Source organism: Lonchura striata, chromosome 14 (assembly GCF_050655825.1).
Source record: "Lonchura striata isolate lonStrDom1 chromosome 14, ASM5065582v1, whole genome shotgun sequence".
Classification (NCBI taxonomy): domain Eukaryota; kingdom Metazoa; phylum Chordata; class Aves; order Passeriformes; family Estrildidae; genus Lonchura; species Lonchura striata.
The window spans coordinates 5,765,916-5,782,033 of NC_140716.1; the positions used below are offsets into that span (position 1 = coordinate 5,765,916).

The following is a 16,118-nucleotide window of genomic DNA, read 5'->3' on the forward strand; positions in this document are numbered from 1 at the left end:
TTTTATATGCTGCCTATGATGAAGAGTTTTAAATAGACCAAATTACAGTTTTGGCAGTACGATTTTAAAATCTCTGTTGATTCTTACAACTGCTCTGCTCTGTTCTGCTGGTAGTGTCTCCTATCACAGAGTGTGCCTGGTGTGAGCTTACAGACTTGGGTGATTATTGGATGTTCTGCATACAGAATTGTGAGGCTTTTTTAAAGGTTGCTAGAGCTTAATTCCTAACAGCCACTTGCTTTGAGCCATTGCTGAACTGAATGTTGTGATGCTTGTCCAAAAGGAAAAGCAAAGGGAAGGACAGAGGATGACAACACTTGCTGTTCTTGAACTGCCTTGACCACATCTTGCAATATGTTTTTATTGGTACAGTATATGAAGATAACCTGTTTTCTTTATTACATTAGGTATCTTAATGAAGTTCTGGGTATGAGTTATTATTCGATGGCAGCATTTATTTGTTTAATTAGCTAAATAATACAAGTGAAATTTCATTTTGAACTCAGTCATCATTTGTTAAACTGCTGGAGCAGTTCAATAATTGACTGCTACCATTACCCACTCCAAAATGAGCAAGGAAATCCATGGATTTTTGCCACGTAAGACTTGTTTCTGATATGTTTACTGAGCACTGGTGTGTGGGCAGTGAGTGAAGGGGATTTTCCTGCTCATTTGACCACTGCAGGAAGCAAACCAGCATCCTCTCACTGGAGCTGTACCTTGAAATGGCTGCAGAACCTTGACAGCTCCAGTGGGAGCTGCCTGCTTGTTCCCTGGCTGTGCCTCAGAGTTTCTGATGGGCAGGTAAGCAGCATCTGTGCTGGACACTGAAACACTGCAGGGCAGGGAGGCACAGCTCCAGCAGCCAGAGGAGAAACCAAGTGAACCAGCAGCTCCCCTGAGAGGATGGAGAACATAGGGGAACTTCCCTTTTATACAAATACTCTCAGCATTGTGGAAATGTGAGTCCTGTACACTGTAAGACCTTTATTAATTGCTATACTGGTTGTCTGTTGCCATTTTAAAAATTTACTTGCATCTCAATAAATCAAAACTATATTTTTTTTAATAATATGAAACACTGGATTTCAGGCCATTGGAAGCAAAAATTACTCCTTCTGTCTTTACTAGACCTCTACTGTCATTTTGAAATTAGAAGGAAGTAATTGAAAGTCCAAAACAGCAAGGCATGATGCTACTGAAGAGCAACAAATACCAAATGATCTGTGGTAATTTGAGAGTTGACAAGCTGCAGTTCATCACCCCAGTATGTAAAAGGTAGGATACACATAGCAACATTACGTATTTTACACTTTTATGTTTATTTTAAGGAATGGTGCCTTCAGCCAGAAGGTGCAAAAAATGGGATCCCACAACTTGCACCTCCACTTGCTTCCACCTTTCTATCACCTCCCCCTTTTGCTGGCAGAAATGTTCGCAGTGAATCAAATTAACAAAGTGATTTGGTATTAAAGTAGCCTTTGTGAGGGGACAGAGAGGTAATTTTCACCCAACTGGGTGTACAGAACTGTGCAAACACTTGTGCCAAGGAAGAGGTGGAAGATGGAGAGTGTATCTTTTGGCAGCAGTACTGACTTATGTAGGTTTAAATTGGTGCTAAAACTATTACCTGAGATTTTTATTCATAAGTGTAAAGCTTTCTTTAGAGCCTAAAGAGCAGCATTTGGTTGTGTAATCTTTCACTGTAAGCAGAATATGCTCCATCTAATTTAGAAGCACATTGTTTGTTCCACTGCAGTACTATGTGGCTGCATTTCTTCCATTAAGTTAATAATCTCTATTCCATATAATGTGAGTATTCTAGTGTAAGGCAGGCAAGGAAGAAATCAGAGCTCTGTGTAATGACATTAAGCTTTTAGGTTACAGACAGAGTAAAGGACTCACAGCTGCTTAACATATGCCCTCTGCCTGAACTCGCTTTATCACTTGGTATCTGACTGCTCTCAACATATAAAAAGTTGCTGTGATTGATAGTTGGTTATACAGTATTTGTCAGGGTGAACTGAATCATTATGTGTACAGATTCAGGAATATAAAAAATAAAGCTGAAAGAAGAACAACAAAAACTCTGACATCTTCCCCATTCATTAAGCTTTCCTAAGGCAACTGTTTTTGTTTGCAGGAGTTAGTGGTTGCTGGTTTTTCTAACTAGCAATTGCTGAGTGATTTAGAGTACATCTCTGCTCTTTTGTTTGGATTTCATTTGCGAAACCATTTAGAGTTATAAAACTGTCAACTTAAGAACATTCTATATATTTTGCCAGTGAGGGCCTCCTGTATGCAGAGTTTATGCATTTCTCTCCATTTTGTGTGCTGTTTGAATTCTCAGTATGTATCACTGTTGTTCTTTTTTTGGTTGTTCGAATAATTCCCACTGCCTTTTATGAGCAGCAGAAATCCTTGAAGTAATTATGAAATTGCATCTCAGATCAGTCATCAGATATTGCTAACCACAACATCTCACCCTTGGCCAAACCTAGCCCAGCAATGCAGTAATAGAATGTTCTGCTGATGCTTAGAACACTTGAAATTTAGAAACCCTGACTGCAACTAGAATTGAATCATGCACCTAAACATTAGAAAGCATAAACCAGATCTGTTAATTATGTTAATTGCATAGGATGGTAGCTTTCTAAACTCTCAGATGCCAAAAAGTGTTATGCAAACTTTTATTGCCTACTACTCAGAGCTTTGCTTACTGTTTGTCTCCTGCAGAATTCCTTTGGTGGCTAAGCTCAGCTTTACATTGTATGGAAGCTGTGGGGCCCAGGTCTGTGATCATTCTGCACAACCTCAATCTCTCCTGGCCTTGCTGCTGGCTCTGTTTCATGCATTTCATGTATTTATTTCAGATTTTCTATTCCTATTGTTCATAAGGTACTGCAGACTTAAGTCATCAAGTACTGAAATTATATAAAGGTGGCTGTGACAACTTTCTGTAACTTGAAAGTTGGAATCTGACATGAATTTGCACCAACTGATTGTTCCTGGATGCTTGGTTGGTCAGGTACAGAGGGAGATAAGCCAGTACTTCAAACCTGCTTTGGAACTTTTGGAGTCAAAAGTTTTTAATTCAATGACAGATTTTAGGAAAGCCTTAAATAACTGACGAGTTCACTCAGTGAATCTGGAAGAATCTGTGCAGGAAGTACAATGTTTTGTCTTTGCTATCTTAATAGAAAAACAGGTTCTGATTTTCCTGGCTTCCCTAACTTTTCCAGAGTTCCCTGTTGTCCTTGACTTCACATTTCAGTAACCATGCTTCCTGCATCCCTGGCAGGAGATCTTATCTCCATTTTCCACCTTATGACCTTCCAGTACAATTTTAGCTCTCAGTATTGCAAGGGAAAGTATTATTTTTTAAAGAAGATTTTTTAAAAGAAAAGAAAATATGAGGAAATTTCGTTGTGAAACTTGTTCACAAAGAGACTGCAATTTTACTTAACATGTTTTAGGAAACATATTGACTTTTACTTCAGTCTACAACAGAAAAGTATCATATCTGCTTGCTCATTTCACATTCACCATAATGGAATGTTTCTCATTAAGAGAATCATTTTGATTGTAGTTCAATTTTTCTGCTTCAAAGTATATTTTATTGTTTGCAATTACAAAAAGAAATACAAAGCTTTTCTCTTGCCTTTCAACAATGAATTCTGACATCTTGGCTTTTTTCCAGACTATTTATTTTTTTTTTAATTTTGTTTTGAAGATCAGGATTTCCCTTGAGATGGACCTTCCATTTGCTGTTACTCTCTCTCTTCCTTTGCTCTCCTTTTTTTCTGCCAGGCATTAACTACTTCACTTTCAAAGCTCTGCAGTCTAATCCCACTGTAGCCATTATCCCTATGCACTGTGGAAATGTTGACTCTTGGTTCAGTAACAACTCAAACATTTACCTTTGACCATCTGTGCTCTCTAATGTCCATCTCCAGTCCTGTGCTGCCATGTGTGCCATGAAGAAGTTCCTTGTTGTTCCTATCTTAAAACTTTCTTTTGATCCCTGCAGAATTACGTGATAACAGAACAGGTATGTGATAAACTTAATCCTCCCGTTGCTGAGTCCAGGCTTTCTTGTATTTCACATATTGTTCCATCTGTAGTTTTCCACTCTGTTTTATACTTTAAAATTACGTGGGCAGCTGTTGTTTCCTGTTGTATTTATACTTGGTTTATCAAAGATTTAAAAACTAAGTTCAGCAGGTAAAGCCTGGCTTTAAAACTATCATGAGCTGTAAATTCTGTCCATGTAAATTCTAGTATTTATTTTATAAATATGCTTGAGCTACTTATTGTTGAAATGCAAATTAATATAATTTTATTCTAGGATAATTTTCTAGATGCCTTAATTCCAAAATAAGCAAAGACTACCAACACCTTGTTTTGTGCTGCTTTTACAATGATACTTTTCAGTGTGGTCTGCTGGAATACAAACAGGTTTTATGGAGCATTTTTACTAAACAGTCAACAGGTTTTAATTTAGCTTCTTAAATCATAATTGTTTTTCAATTTTCTGCCCTGCTTCACAAACGCATAATGAAGGCACACCTGATGCTATAAAAACCAGATGTCATTTCAGTATTTTCAGCTGTGTGATAAATTTGGACAGCTTAGAAGTTGTTATCATAGATGTATAGTTACCAGAGAGCTCACAAGAACAGAAAGCACATAAAGCATTGCTAAATAAATAGGATTTTGGAATGGGCTGCACTTTATTTTCAAAGACTTTGAAAATTATGGATGGAATTTTCTTAAGGAACTTTCAGGAGACCATTTTAAACTTACAAACAAATTCAAATTCTTTCTCCCTACCAGTCATGTTAAGTACCACTTGCATTTGCTCATGGGGATTTGAAGAGCAGCACGCAAACCTGAAGGAATATTAGATTGTGTAATCCATGCCAGCTCTTAAAAACATTCCTCCTTTACCATTCTCCTTGAGGAAGAACTTCTTAAAACAGAATGTTCCGTGGCAACTGAACTGTACCTGAAATACAGTTTTATAGTACAGCTTTACAGTACTTGTTTCTTTAAACATTTTCAAATTCTGCATACAGGTGTTCAGAGGTCTCTTAGTGGAAATGATATATATTTAGAAAAAGGATAATTTAACATAAATTAATTGCCACAATCTCAATCACCCGCCTCTGGTTATCACCAGGCAGGAAGTCAAATGCAAAAAGCAGCAATGCCCATCACATTTCTTCCTTTTTTTGTTTAAAGGTGCCTCTTTTTTCACAGCCAAACTGAGGGTCCAGTTCTCTGTCTCCCAAAACATTGATCTGATTTTAGAGCAAACCAAGAGGCAAGAGATAAGCTGAGGTTGTTGATAGCCTTATGCTCAGGATGAAGGTGCAGAACAGTTGAGAGGCTGCTCGTGTTCCAAGTGCTGCTGTGGGTGTCTATTTTAGGGTGACTGAATCATGAAATGATCACATTCTGCTAAAGAAATGAATCCTGCCCACTCCATTTTCTTCAGTGTCTTCTCTTGGGTCTTGTTCATCACCAATTGAAAGTTGCATGTTCTTGCCTCTGTGTGTGTGTGCAGCTGAATGTGTATAAATGTAGGTATGGATGAAACACATTCTGGAATATTTAGTTTGGTTTTGAAGAAGATATTGGTATAACTGACTAAAAATGGCGCTGGTTTTTAATAAGAAATTCAGGGAAAAAAGTTCTGTTAGATCTCGGAGAATATGGAGGGTTTGAGATTAGTGTATATGTCCCAGGACATTTCAATCCCTGTAGCTATACATCCTCTTAACTCTGCAGCTGAAGACAGTGACAACTTGTTGGTAAGGAGGTATGAAGTTTTTTTATGGGTTTTGCTGACCTTGTTTTTAACAAAAATGTCTTCCTAAGTCAAATACCAGGATTCCTGTTCGAATTGTAGGGAAAACCACCTTTCCTGTGGATAATAGCCATTTATTTTCTACTTAATATTTAATCTTCAGCTTCACTACTCTTTCCCATAAATGGCAAAAATGTACCTTCTCCAGCTGTATGTTAATTATGTTCCATTTTTAAGTCAGAATGGGTACATTACAGAGAAGCTGTCAATTTGACACTGAGCAAACTAAATATACTCAGCTGAGTGAATCCAGCACTGTGAACATGAACCACTGGTATAAATAGGAAAGGAGACACCTTGAAGCTTTACCATATTCAAGAAGTGTCAGATCATGTTCATTTGCAAGGGATGGCAATGCTCTTTTTCCTCCAGTGCAGGCACAAATATTGTTTGACTGAACACAGGCTATCCAGGTGTTCAACAGACTCTCATGTTTGTACCTTTAATGCTGAATTTCAGCATTTTTTGAATGGTCATCCAACTTTTTTTTTATAATCCCAGATCTTTTCCTTCATAAAGACTTAAATGGGAGATATTAAAACAGAGTGTTTGTCCTTCCATCTTTAAAATTATTCCATCTACTTTTCTGACTGTTTCTAAACCCTGTGGACTGTTCTCAAACAGCTTTTACCAATAAGCATTGCTGTAAGGACAACTGGCATTAGGAACTATTAGGAACTCTTGATTATGATGAAGATGTGTTTCATTGTTGAGGACAAAGTACTCCCGATGATATGGGAGCTCCAAGACTGCTAGAAACATGAGAAATTGGTTCCTAATAGTTCTTTTCTTTTGTACCCAGCTCAGCAAACAACATGGGGTTCTCCAGATCTTCCAGAGGAAGTCTGAATGATAGGTCACTGTGCACAGAATCAGCTTTAGTAATTTTTCTTTCTATGTTTTGTGCTTAAAAAGAATATATTCCATTAACAGTGGTCACCTGTGCCACTTGGCTTCTGAAAAATGCATCACTATGAACAAAAATATCCCACACTTTAAAGGTAATATTTCTATTTTTGCTGAGGGAGTAATGGGGAGGAATATCACTTGAGCTTGAGAATGTCAGTACAAGCAGTATGTCTTGTGTAAGTCCCACCTAAGCTTTCCTTGTCTGAAATGTTAAATAAAGACTTTAATGAGTTCCTCTGCATAAGGATAAATTTAGCTCCAAGAGCAGTGCAAAGCAGACTTGTTGATTGGTGGTGGGAATGATTGCTGTGATTCCTGAGCTATGAAGGTGCTATCATTTCTGCAAAGGATCTTTGCAGGGGAGGCAAAACAGAGACCTGACTCTGCAAAATGAATTGTGGGTCTGTGGGTATGCCCAGAACTTCATGTAGGATCCTATTCTATTATGAATCATAACTTTGCTTTTTTGCTGTAAATGATTGTTCTTTAATTACACCTTCAGCTATAACTTTGTGATTCTTTTGTGTGAAAAGTTCAAAACTGGATTAATAAATTAGTCTAGAAACTTCTTACTATTTAAATACTGCCTCAGCTATTTTCGTAGCTTTATTAGAACAGTTCATGCTTCAACTTATGGCGTTTACTTTTGGTCATGGGGGTGTTCTCTAGGTCATTCTTTAAGTGGGTGAGTCATCCATTTCTGTGTGACATGCAAACAACAAAATGACCCTTTAAAAGTGTGTGTTTTCCAAGGAAACTGCACCTGCAGATGCACATCTGCACTTGCTGTGCTAAATTCCTGCTTTCTGACTGCTGGTGCTGAGCTGGAGATGCTGGGAAGTCTCTTCTCTCTGCCTTCAGACTTTGTACCTTACAGGCTGGGGATAAAGAGGTTCTGAAACATTTAAGTGGAGGGGGAGGCATCAGTCCCCCTCCAGCAGTGAGCATGTGTGTTGCTGTCAACATCTCAGGATGACCAGCGTGAGGGGGACAAGCATTATTATTCTTGCTCCACAGGCACCTATTTATTATCTGTCCCAGTGAATTCCTGCCTCTGCTGGAGAAGAGATAGAGCTATCATTATTTTTGCTTGCCTTGCAGAAGGCAGGCTTTGATGTCACTCTCTGCATCTCACTGAGGTCTACGTAAATCATCTGAAGTTGGCCAAAAACTTGAGAAGACTGCTGTAATCTACAGCTGTTATCAGTGCCTTCCCCATTTTTATTGGGAATAAAGCCTGTTTGCATTAGGGTAGCGGCAAATACCTGTGTTGGTCGTTCCTAAACAACGTGCCAGAAATCCCCCTTGGCTGTGCTAACAACTAATTGCCAAGTTCTTTTTGACCAAACCATCAGCCGAGCCCCAGTGCATGCACGCTGCAGTGAGTCGTGGTACAGAGCAGCACATGGAACTCGGAGCAAGTATGTTCTGTATGTGGCTGCTATGGTGATTAAAATACATAAATAAAATAGATAAATATGGACCATATTAGAAATCCATTACTGGCGCTCTCTGAGATCGCAGGCAGCTCCAGCGTGCGGTGTCAGCTCCGAGCGGCAGCTCCTGGGGGGGCTGCACTTACGCAATGGCCCTGTCCTACCTTGTCAGCTCGCAAATTCGACACAAAACGGGTAAACAAAGGGCTTTTGTGCAGGGTTTATAGTTCAGTGGGGATTAGTGGCCTGACACGGTTCTCAGACGGGGCCAGCTCAGCGTTAAGTCGCCCGAGGTTAACGAGGGCGGGCTGCAGCACCGGGGGCTCCTCTCGGACGTGGGCAGGATTGCCAAAAGCGGGTTCTGCTTACCTGGGCTGGCGTGTCCCTCACGTGTTCCCGGTGCCTCAGGATGTGGCTGGTCTCGGGCACTTGCTCGCAGTCCTTCCCGCAGCTCCAGGGGTGCCCTCCGCCGGCTCGGGCATCCTACCGCGCTCCTGCGCTCCGGCTGGATCCGATTCCTGCTTTGCTTCCCCCTCTCTCACCTTTCAGCGTTCTCTGACCGTAAAATCCATCTCTTTCCTGAAATGCAGAACGATGCACTTGTCCAATGAAGTTTTTTCCAGGCGAGATTCAAATTCCAAACAAGCCTCTCATTTCCTTCGCGCTGGGGGCAGAGCGAAGGCAGGGAGGCGAAGGGAAGCGCTCGCTTCCTTTAAATCCCCACCAGCGTCTTCGCAGCGCTGGAAGAGAAGCAGCTTGTCATGGTGATCTTCGGAGTTTAACTTCAGAGGGGGAGGGAGAAAGTGGAAAGCAAACTGAATGCTGTAGTGGAGATTTCTCTCTTCCCCCACTGGGCCCCTTGCCGACTGTTTTTATTGATTTCAATCACTGGAGGCTCGCTGGCTCTCAGAAGAAACACTGTGTAATGTGTTCTTTCCTGGCTTTCATTAAAGAAACTCAATGCAGTGCGGTCACGCTGCCGAGCTCGCCTGGCAACCTGCCTACACCCTGTGGTACCTCTTTCATTGGAGGAGATCGAGCTCGTGGTTTGGGGTTGGTTTATTTATTTTTTTTCTAATTCTCCAGCAAGGATTTCAAAACAGCCTCTGCTCTGCTTCTACCTCCTCTCACAGCCCAAAGCCTTTTTAAGCCAGAAATTGTCAGCACCACTAAAAGGGGCGACTTTGGTGGCAAAGAAAGCGCCGAGTGCTGCGACAGTCTCGTGCTCCTTCTATTAAAATTCCTCTGCGTTTCTGGGGAGGGTTAAAAGGGCTGTGTGTAAGCCACAGGGATGTGGATACAAATGATTTCCGAGGGGGGTTCCTTCTTCTTTTTTTTTTTTTTTTCTCTCTTTTTTTTTTTTTTTTTTTTTTTCCCAGTTCCATGTTCTCCTGATTGCTTAACACGCTTTAATTAAGAGTAGGGGAGTAAGCAAAGTCCTTCAGCAGATATGTGAAAATTCCTGGCCGCACTGTAGTTGCAAATGAAGCAAAACTGCATTCCCCGAGTCTGCAGTTGTGGTGGTGTCTCAAGTATTTCTGTTGTACTCAGGGCTGTGATACTGGTGGAGAAAAACGAGAAATACAATACGATCCTAATTTATGCCTTAGAACTTAATCTGCCACAGCGCAGGAGTATGTACTTTATAGGAGTAACAGTCTATAAAGTGGAATTCAACAAACTGCATTCCTTAAGTTGTGTATTCTGTGTGCCTGTAAATGCTTTCATGTAATTCAGTAAATTGATCAATTTCTTCCTATTCAGCAGTTGCTAATGATAACACTTTATGTGCTCCTCACAATTGGCAGTAAATCTGAGACATGCAAAGATCACACAGTTGTAAATTAAACCAGGTTTCAAGCTCATCAAGGTGCATCAATGCTAAATTACAGCTGCAAGTTTAGGGTGCTACCTGATCACTTGTATTCCTGAGATACTATAGTTGTATACACAAGGAGGCTTTAAAAAAAAAAGAACCAAACAAAATCCCAACATTTACATGACCAAAAAATAATCCTTTTCTGGGACAGAAAGATAAAAAGGCTGTTCTTACTTAAATCTGGTTTCCTGCAGAACTTGTTTGAGGCTTCTCTGCCTGGGTTAAATCTATAGAAAGCTTCCCTAATCAACTTAATATAAATTATTGCCAGTGTTTTTGTTGTGAGGAGTTGAGATTCTACAAACACTTAGCTTTTATGAAAAATTTTGTATTTTTCTTTGAGCACTATATAACTTGTGTAAGGTCTTCCTCTGTAAGTGCTACAGACAGTTCATAAAGATTACTTCTACGTGTTGCTTTTCATTTAAAATTTGCTTTCTGCATGATAATGAAATTTCATATGCCCTCTCTGGTCATACTTCTTCTCTTCATGGGATGGTAAATGATAAAAAACAATTATTTAAATTCAGTATGGCCTTGAACTGTTTTATGCAAATTCTCTAGCTGTAGTTGTAGCACAACTCTTTGGTCAGCCTTGGATAGTAAATAATTTGTCAATCTTTCTTTTATGAACCTTTTGTCTAAGGGTCTGCCAGCCTTTCTTCTCTGTGGGTTTTGATCTGTGTTTATGGATTCGGCTTTTTGTTTTTAGGCTGGCAGATGGCCAGTTATTTATCTGCCTTCATGTGTATTGTGTGGGGCAGAAGCAGGACGTTTTGCATGCTGATATCATCCACGGGGCATTTGGGGGGCAAAAGGCTGCTCCTAAGCAGAAGCCATTACGTGATGTGTCAGTAGCTCTTGGTCAGTGAACAAAGCCCCTTTTGACATTTCTCTGTGTTAAAAGTTATTTCATAACATGAGCTTCATGAACAAACAAGGTGATACAATGCTTCTACTATGAAATAAGCCATATAATCCATTTCCCCTCCATTTTGAACTCTCCAGAGTTCAAAAATTTGATGCCCTACTTATACATTTGTCACTGTTATTTATTCCTTTGAATTTCTGTGCTTGCTTGCTTTGCTGCTGTACAGATTTCTGGTGCTGTGCTGGGAGAAAAGGATAAAAGGATATTGGTTTTGGAGGAGCTGGATTCACTAGTTCTAATAAATAGTGAATTTGGTGTTGTGGCTTGGTTTGTGGTTCCTTCTATAGGTTTGGCTGCAAATCCAAAACCCTGATCAGGCAGGAAGTTCAGACCTACAGAGACGAATCCCAAAGGCAAAATTTCATTTGTGAGTATTCTGTTCACTGTGGCAATTCCTCAGAGTTTCTGACTCTGTCAACATTATTCTGTGCTGGCAATGGACAACCAGGGGTGCAAATGTGGGAATTTTGGAGGAGCAGAAGTCTTTAGGAGCTGTCTTTAGTTCTACTTAAGTGTGAGGCCATCAAGGACTGGAAGCAAATTTAAAAAATGCACTTAATGCTCTATGGAAGCACAACACAATTAGTTTGCTGTTATTAGTGCTGTTATTTCCTTCTTGGTGCTGCTTGCTCAGTTATTGGAGTTCATAATCCCCTGGCAGGGCAAGCTTTTATGCAGATACAAAAACTGCCCTCAAAAATGACGCCTGTTTGGTTCTGCTGCTCTCATTGCAGAAAAAAAAAAAAAAAAAGGTAATGTAATTATGTATCTTAAAGAGAACTTGTACATCTTTTTGCTGGTTTCTCTTGCACTTCTAGTTCTATTTCTCTGTTCTGTATTGCTTAGCAGGGCTGCTTTTTAGTATTAAACACTTCCTGCCTGTGTGAGCTGGCTCCCCATTTATGATTGTAAGCTCACTTCTAAGGATCATTTATAAAATGTTTCAAATTTGTGCAATATTTCCAGATTACAAAGAATGATGGGAAGCTTTAACCAGTATCTAAAAGTGCTACAGCTGAAGCCTCCAGCTATTTTGAGTCAGATGTCTTGGACTATTTAGAGCATATTGCTATATTTACTCTCAGTTCAGAAAGTTGGAGACTGGCATTGGTGAAAGGCAGGGTATTGGCACCCACAGGCTGCCTGCAGACGGACGTGGTGTGATACAAACTTTGGGAATTTGCTTGCTCATATCTCCGTGCCTGTGCAAAGTTGACGTGGGCTTTTATGAGCAGAAGTGTGAAAGATTTGGGGGTCTGCCTTTCACTCAAAAAATGGCATCCAGTGGCAATATCCCTTTTAGCACCTTTCCAGGCCTTCTGGAAAGTTTACAAGTGGAAGACTCCCACCTCCTTAATCATGAGAAAACGCTGGCTCTCCCCTGAATGTCATTCATTCAAGTGTGCTGACCTGGCCTGACCCTGTTTAGGTTGAGATCTAATGAGCCCACAGCCCAAGGTGCTGTGGTAGCTCTCAGCAGGCTTTGCAAATAAGCAAGTGCTGTTTTCCTGTGTGCATGTGGTTTAAATTTATCATGTCAATAAACAAGTGTCTCACATGCTCAAATAGGGACTTTACAATGTTGTAGTTAAGGCTAAATTGTAGCGCTACAAATTGTGATGTCACTTTATAAATATAGAAGGAGACAACCTGGAATATTTATGACCTCAAAACAATGAAGTCCTGTTGGTGGGGTTTTTTTTTTTTAGTTTAAATAATGACATAACACTAAAACTCTTAATCCAAATGGGTCACAAACATCTTCCAGACAAACAGTCACACTAATGGTTTGGGGAAAACAAAATTAAAAACTCAGGCTGTTGATTTAAGGAAAGAAGAGGTGCATCAATAGATTAATAAATAATAAATACAGCTAGGATTTAAATTCCAGTGGAAGGTTTGGTTTTGTTTTCTTTCAAGTCCACAGGTTTGAGGGAAGGGATTTTTTAAATATAAATAAAATTACCCTCACTGATAAAATCACCCTCAGCTTCAGTAGGGACTGTACCACCAAACATAGGTATTTTCTGAAGCAGATAAAACCCAAGGCATTCAAATCAAAAACCAGTTTAGGACAAACTGTGGCACATCCTACTAAGTTAAGCAAGTTGACATGGATGGATAAAAGTATATTTGGAGCTAGAGAAGTTGTTTGGGCTGCTGTGGACTCTGTCAGTGCCTGTGCTGGGAGCCCTGGCAGAAGCTGATGTATCCCGTTTTCCCTGGAAGATGCTTTGGACCAGCAGAAGGCACCTCCAGCTGCAAATCCCAATTCTTTCCTGCCAGGACAGCCCTGCAGGAGAACAATGCTCTTGTGTCAGGCATTCCAGGGCCCATCCATGCTGGAAACAAACGTTGTTAGGGCTTGGTATTCAGGTTGGGACCTACAGAGAGGGAGCAACTTGTTTTGTTTTTAATGGAGCGGTCAGGGAGAAGGATAAAAAGTTTTTTGATAATGTGAGGAATGTGAGGTGGGGGAAGGGAAGTAACCAAGATATGCATTTACTGTAAGTATGAAGAAGCAGAGGCTTCTTTATCAGACTGGCTCTAATGATGTGCCACAGTCACTTTATTTGAAAGCTTCATGGCTCACAGAAAAGTAAACAAATTCATTACATTATTTTTAAAAGAAGATTAACTGTAGTGTGTCGTCTGTTGGACAGCTGCTGTAGTAATCTTTTACAAACACTTTATAAATGACCACCCTCAGTGTTTTCTAGGGCTTTGTGTGGCTGGATTGTTATTTTAGTAAGTACCAGGGTGGCTTTTCAAATGCAAACGTAGTTTCCTGTGTAACAAATTCAATTCTACCTTCGCCCTAAATATTATTTTGTTCTCAGCATGAACTATAAAATCTCTTCTATACTAATGCAACATATGTTGCCTTTTTGCACGTGTTTGCAATGAATGCTAGCTTTTCAATAAAAGTACATAAAAAGCATTTTAAACAAGAAAAAGCAACTCCACTTTAGTGTCCTACTTCCATTAGTTCTGATTTCTGCTTTCTTAACCTTTCTTTGGTCTGTGAAAACACCAAGTTGAAAAGATGAGTCAGAGTCAGCTTAGATGATAGGTGAATTGACACTGAACAAATGTTTAAACCCCAACAGGTGTCCTGGGCAAATAAGATTGTGTTCAGGTATTGCCTTGTTTAACATTCTTTGGTTGAATGTCAGCAAGAATAACCTTATTTAGCTCTGTGTCTGGATTTGTGTTTGAAAGCCTTGGACTGACACAAATTAATGTAACACCGAGGATTTGTGAACTTATAAAGTGGTTTTAACCAATCTTGCCATAAAGCAGTTGATCTTGGGCATTCAGGTTCCAGTTACAGATTCCTTGAACAGATGAGGGGGAGCAGGGAGAGGAGGAGGAGCAGGGAGAGGAGGAAGAGCATTTCTTTCTCACCCACTTGGCCTCCATGGGTGTCCCAGGCTCTAGCAGAGGACCATACCTGGCAAGTACCTCCCTCAGACATCTGGGAATGCCTGGAATGAATCTCATCTTGCTATAGAATAGCATTTTATTTATACACAACATAATCTCACATTGGATTTTCCAGGACAAACACAGTGTTTATAGTTAGATAAACTGTTTAAAGCTCTTCATCTGTATGTGAAATACTTCTTTTCATTTGGGATCTACTGATGCATATGTTTATGGTAATATGGTTTTAGATGTGAATAATTAACTGTTCTGTCTGCAAACCTAAAGGAATGTCAACCTTTGTGAGATATGTATCTGTGTATATTGAAGATTGTGCAAATGTTTCCTCAAGATTGCTAAAGGATCTCCAAGAGGTCTCCAAGAGGATGAAGGAGGAAGTTGTCACATCTTTGCCCTTGGCAAAGTCGAGATGAAGCCTCTGCATGGCAGACAGAGGTTTTCTCAGTCCAGGGAAGTGTGTGATTACACTACAAACACAAACTGAGGACCTTCAGGAAACCCTGCTGCTCCCACTGAAATGCGTGTGTGCTGAAAAATCCATCTGCTGTGAGACAGCCTCTGCTGTTCACATGCCCTCCTCAGGTTTGGGTGTGGGGGAACAAACAGCACAAGAAGTGTTAGAAATTATTTTTAATACACAAGTGGAAGGTGCTCAGGTTCCTGCAGTTCTCAGAGCAGTATCAACATCTCTAGAGGGCAGCTCGACAGATCTCCCTGAGTGCAGCATTTGCAGTCCTGGGAGTTGGGCAGAGAGGTGATGGAAGTACAGTGAACAGTAAAAACATGAAACGTGAACCTTCTGGTTTTAAATATTACCTGTGTCCTGTAATTACATTTATGCATATTTTGTTCACTTTCCTATAGAAAGAAAAACACTTAATTTAAATGTTAATTATTTCAGGCTACAAAAGAAGAAGAAGAGCTTATTGCAGAGGAAGAGGAAGAACTTACTCCAGAGGAAAAGAGGAAACTGGAAAGGAAATTAAAAAAAGAGCGCAAGAAGAAGGAGAGACAGCTGATGAGGGAAGCTGGAATCCCCATTAAAAAGGTGGAGCCCAAAAAGCCATCAGGATCTGAGCGGGCTCTGGCCTATTTAACCAGGTAAGAACAGTAAAACCACTGCAGGTGCTGCCTGCAGGAGTCAGCTGGAAAGCAGTAACCCAGAGCAAACTGTACCAAGCAATAACACATTAAAGGAAATGGCTGCAGTTAAGTACTAAGTTAATGTTTCATCTCAGTTGACACCCTGGAGGACAGCTGATCACCCCATTCTGTTTCTATTACAGCAACAGCAGAGAGAAGTTAAGTATGGTACAAACATTTTATAGAAATATCTTGAAGATCCTGTCCTGAAGATCTTTTGGTTGTTATATAAATATCACAGGCTTAGCTGGACTTACAGAGATGAAAGGCACATTGAAAAAAAGATTGCATTGAGAAAATTAGTTTTGTTTCTTCAGTGTGCTGTTCTGGGCAAAGGACTTCCAGTTGTTCTCTTTATATAAGCAAATTCCATGGAGTGGTTAAGCATTGCAGAGTCTGAATTTAACCACCTGCAGAATGTTTGGGTATTTCTAGATTAAGATGGGATTTTGCCACTATTTTAAAGCTAATAGTGTACAATGACTGATTTTTGCATACCAA

At 40.0% G+C, this 16,118-nt stretch overlaps 2 protein-coding genes across 8 annotated transcripts in view; one reads left to right on the forward strand and one right to left on the reverse strand.

Moving 5' to 3' along the window:
- The window catches only part of GPR146 (G protein-coupled receptor 146), a 49,861-nt gene extending 41,134 nt beyond the window's left edge, over positions 1-8,727 (reverse strand). The window contains exon 1 of the mRNA XM_021539707.4: positions 8,587-8,727. The gene's annotated coding sequence lies outside the window, so the exon portion shown is untranslated. The remainder of the gene's footprint in view (positions 1-8,586) is intronic.
- CHLSN (cholesin) overlaps positions 1-16,118 on the forward strand; it is a 123,572-nt gene that overhangs the window by 83,765 nt on the left and 23,689 nt on the right. For 4 of the 7 annotated variants that reach the window (XM_077786883.2, XM_085592230.1, XM_077786882.2 and 1 more), the window contains one exon: positions 15,376-15,575. In XM_077786883.2, coding sequence (XP_077643009.1) covers positions 15,376-15,575 — 200 coding nt within the window. Of the gene's footprint in view, positions 1-7,791; positions 8,413-9,104; positions 9,271-14,828; positions 15,300-15,375; positions 15,576-16,118 lie in introns of those variants that run through there. The other 3 variants (XM_085592228.1, XM_085592231.1, XM_085592232.1) reach the window with 3 other exon arrangements.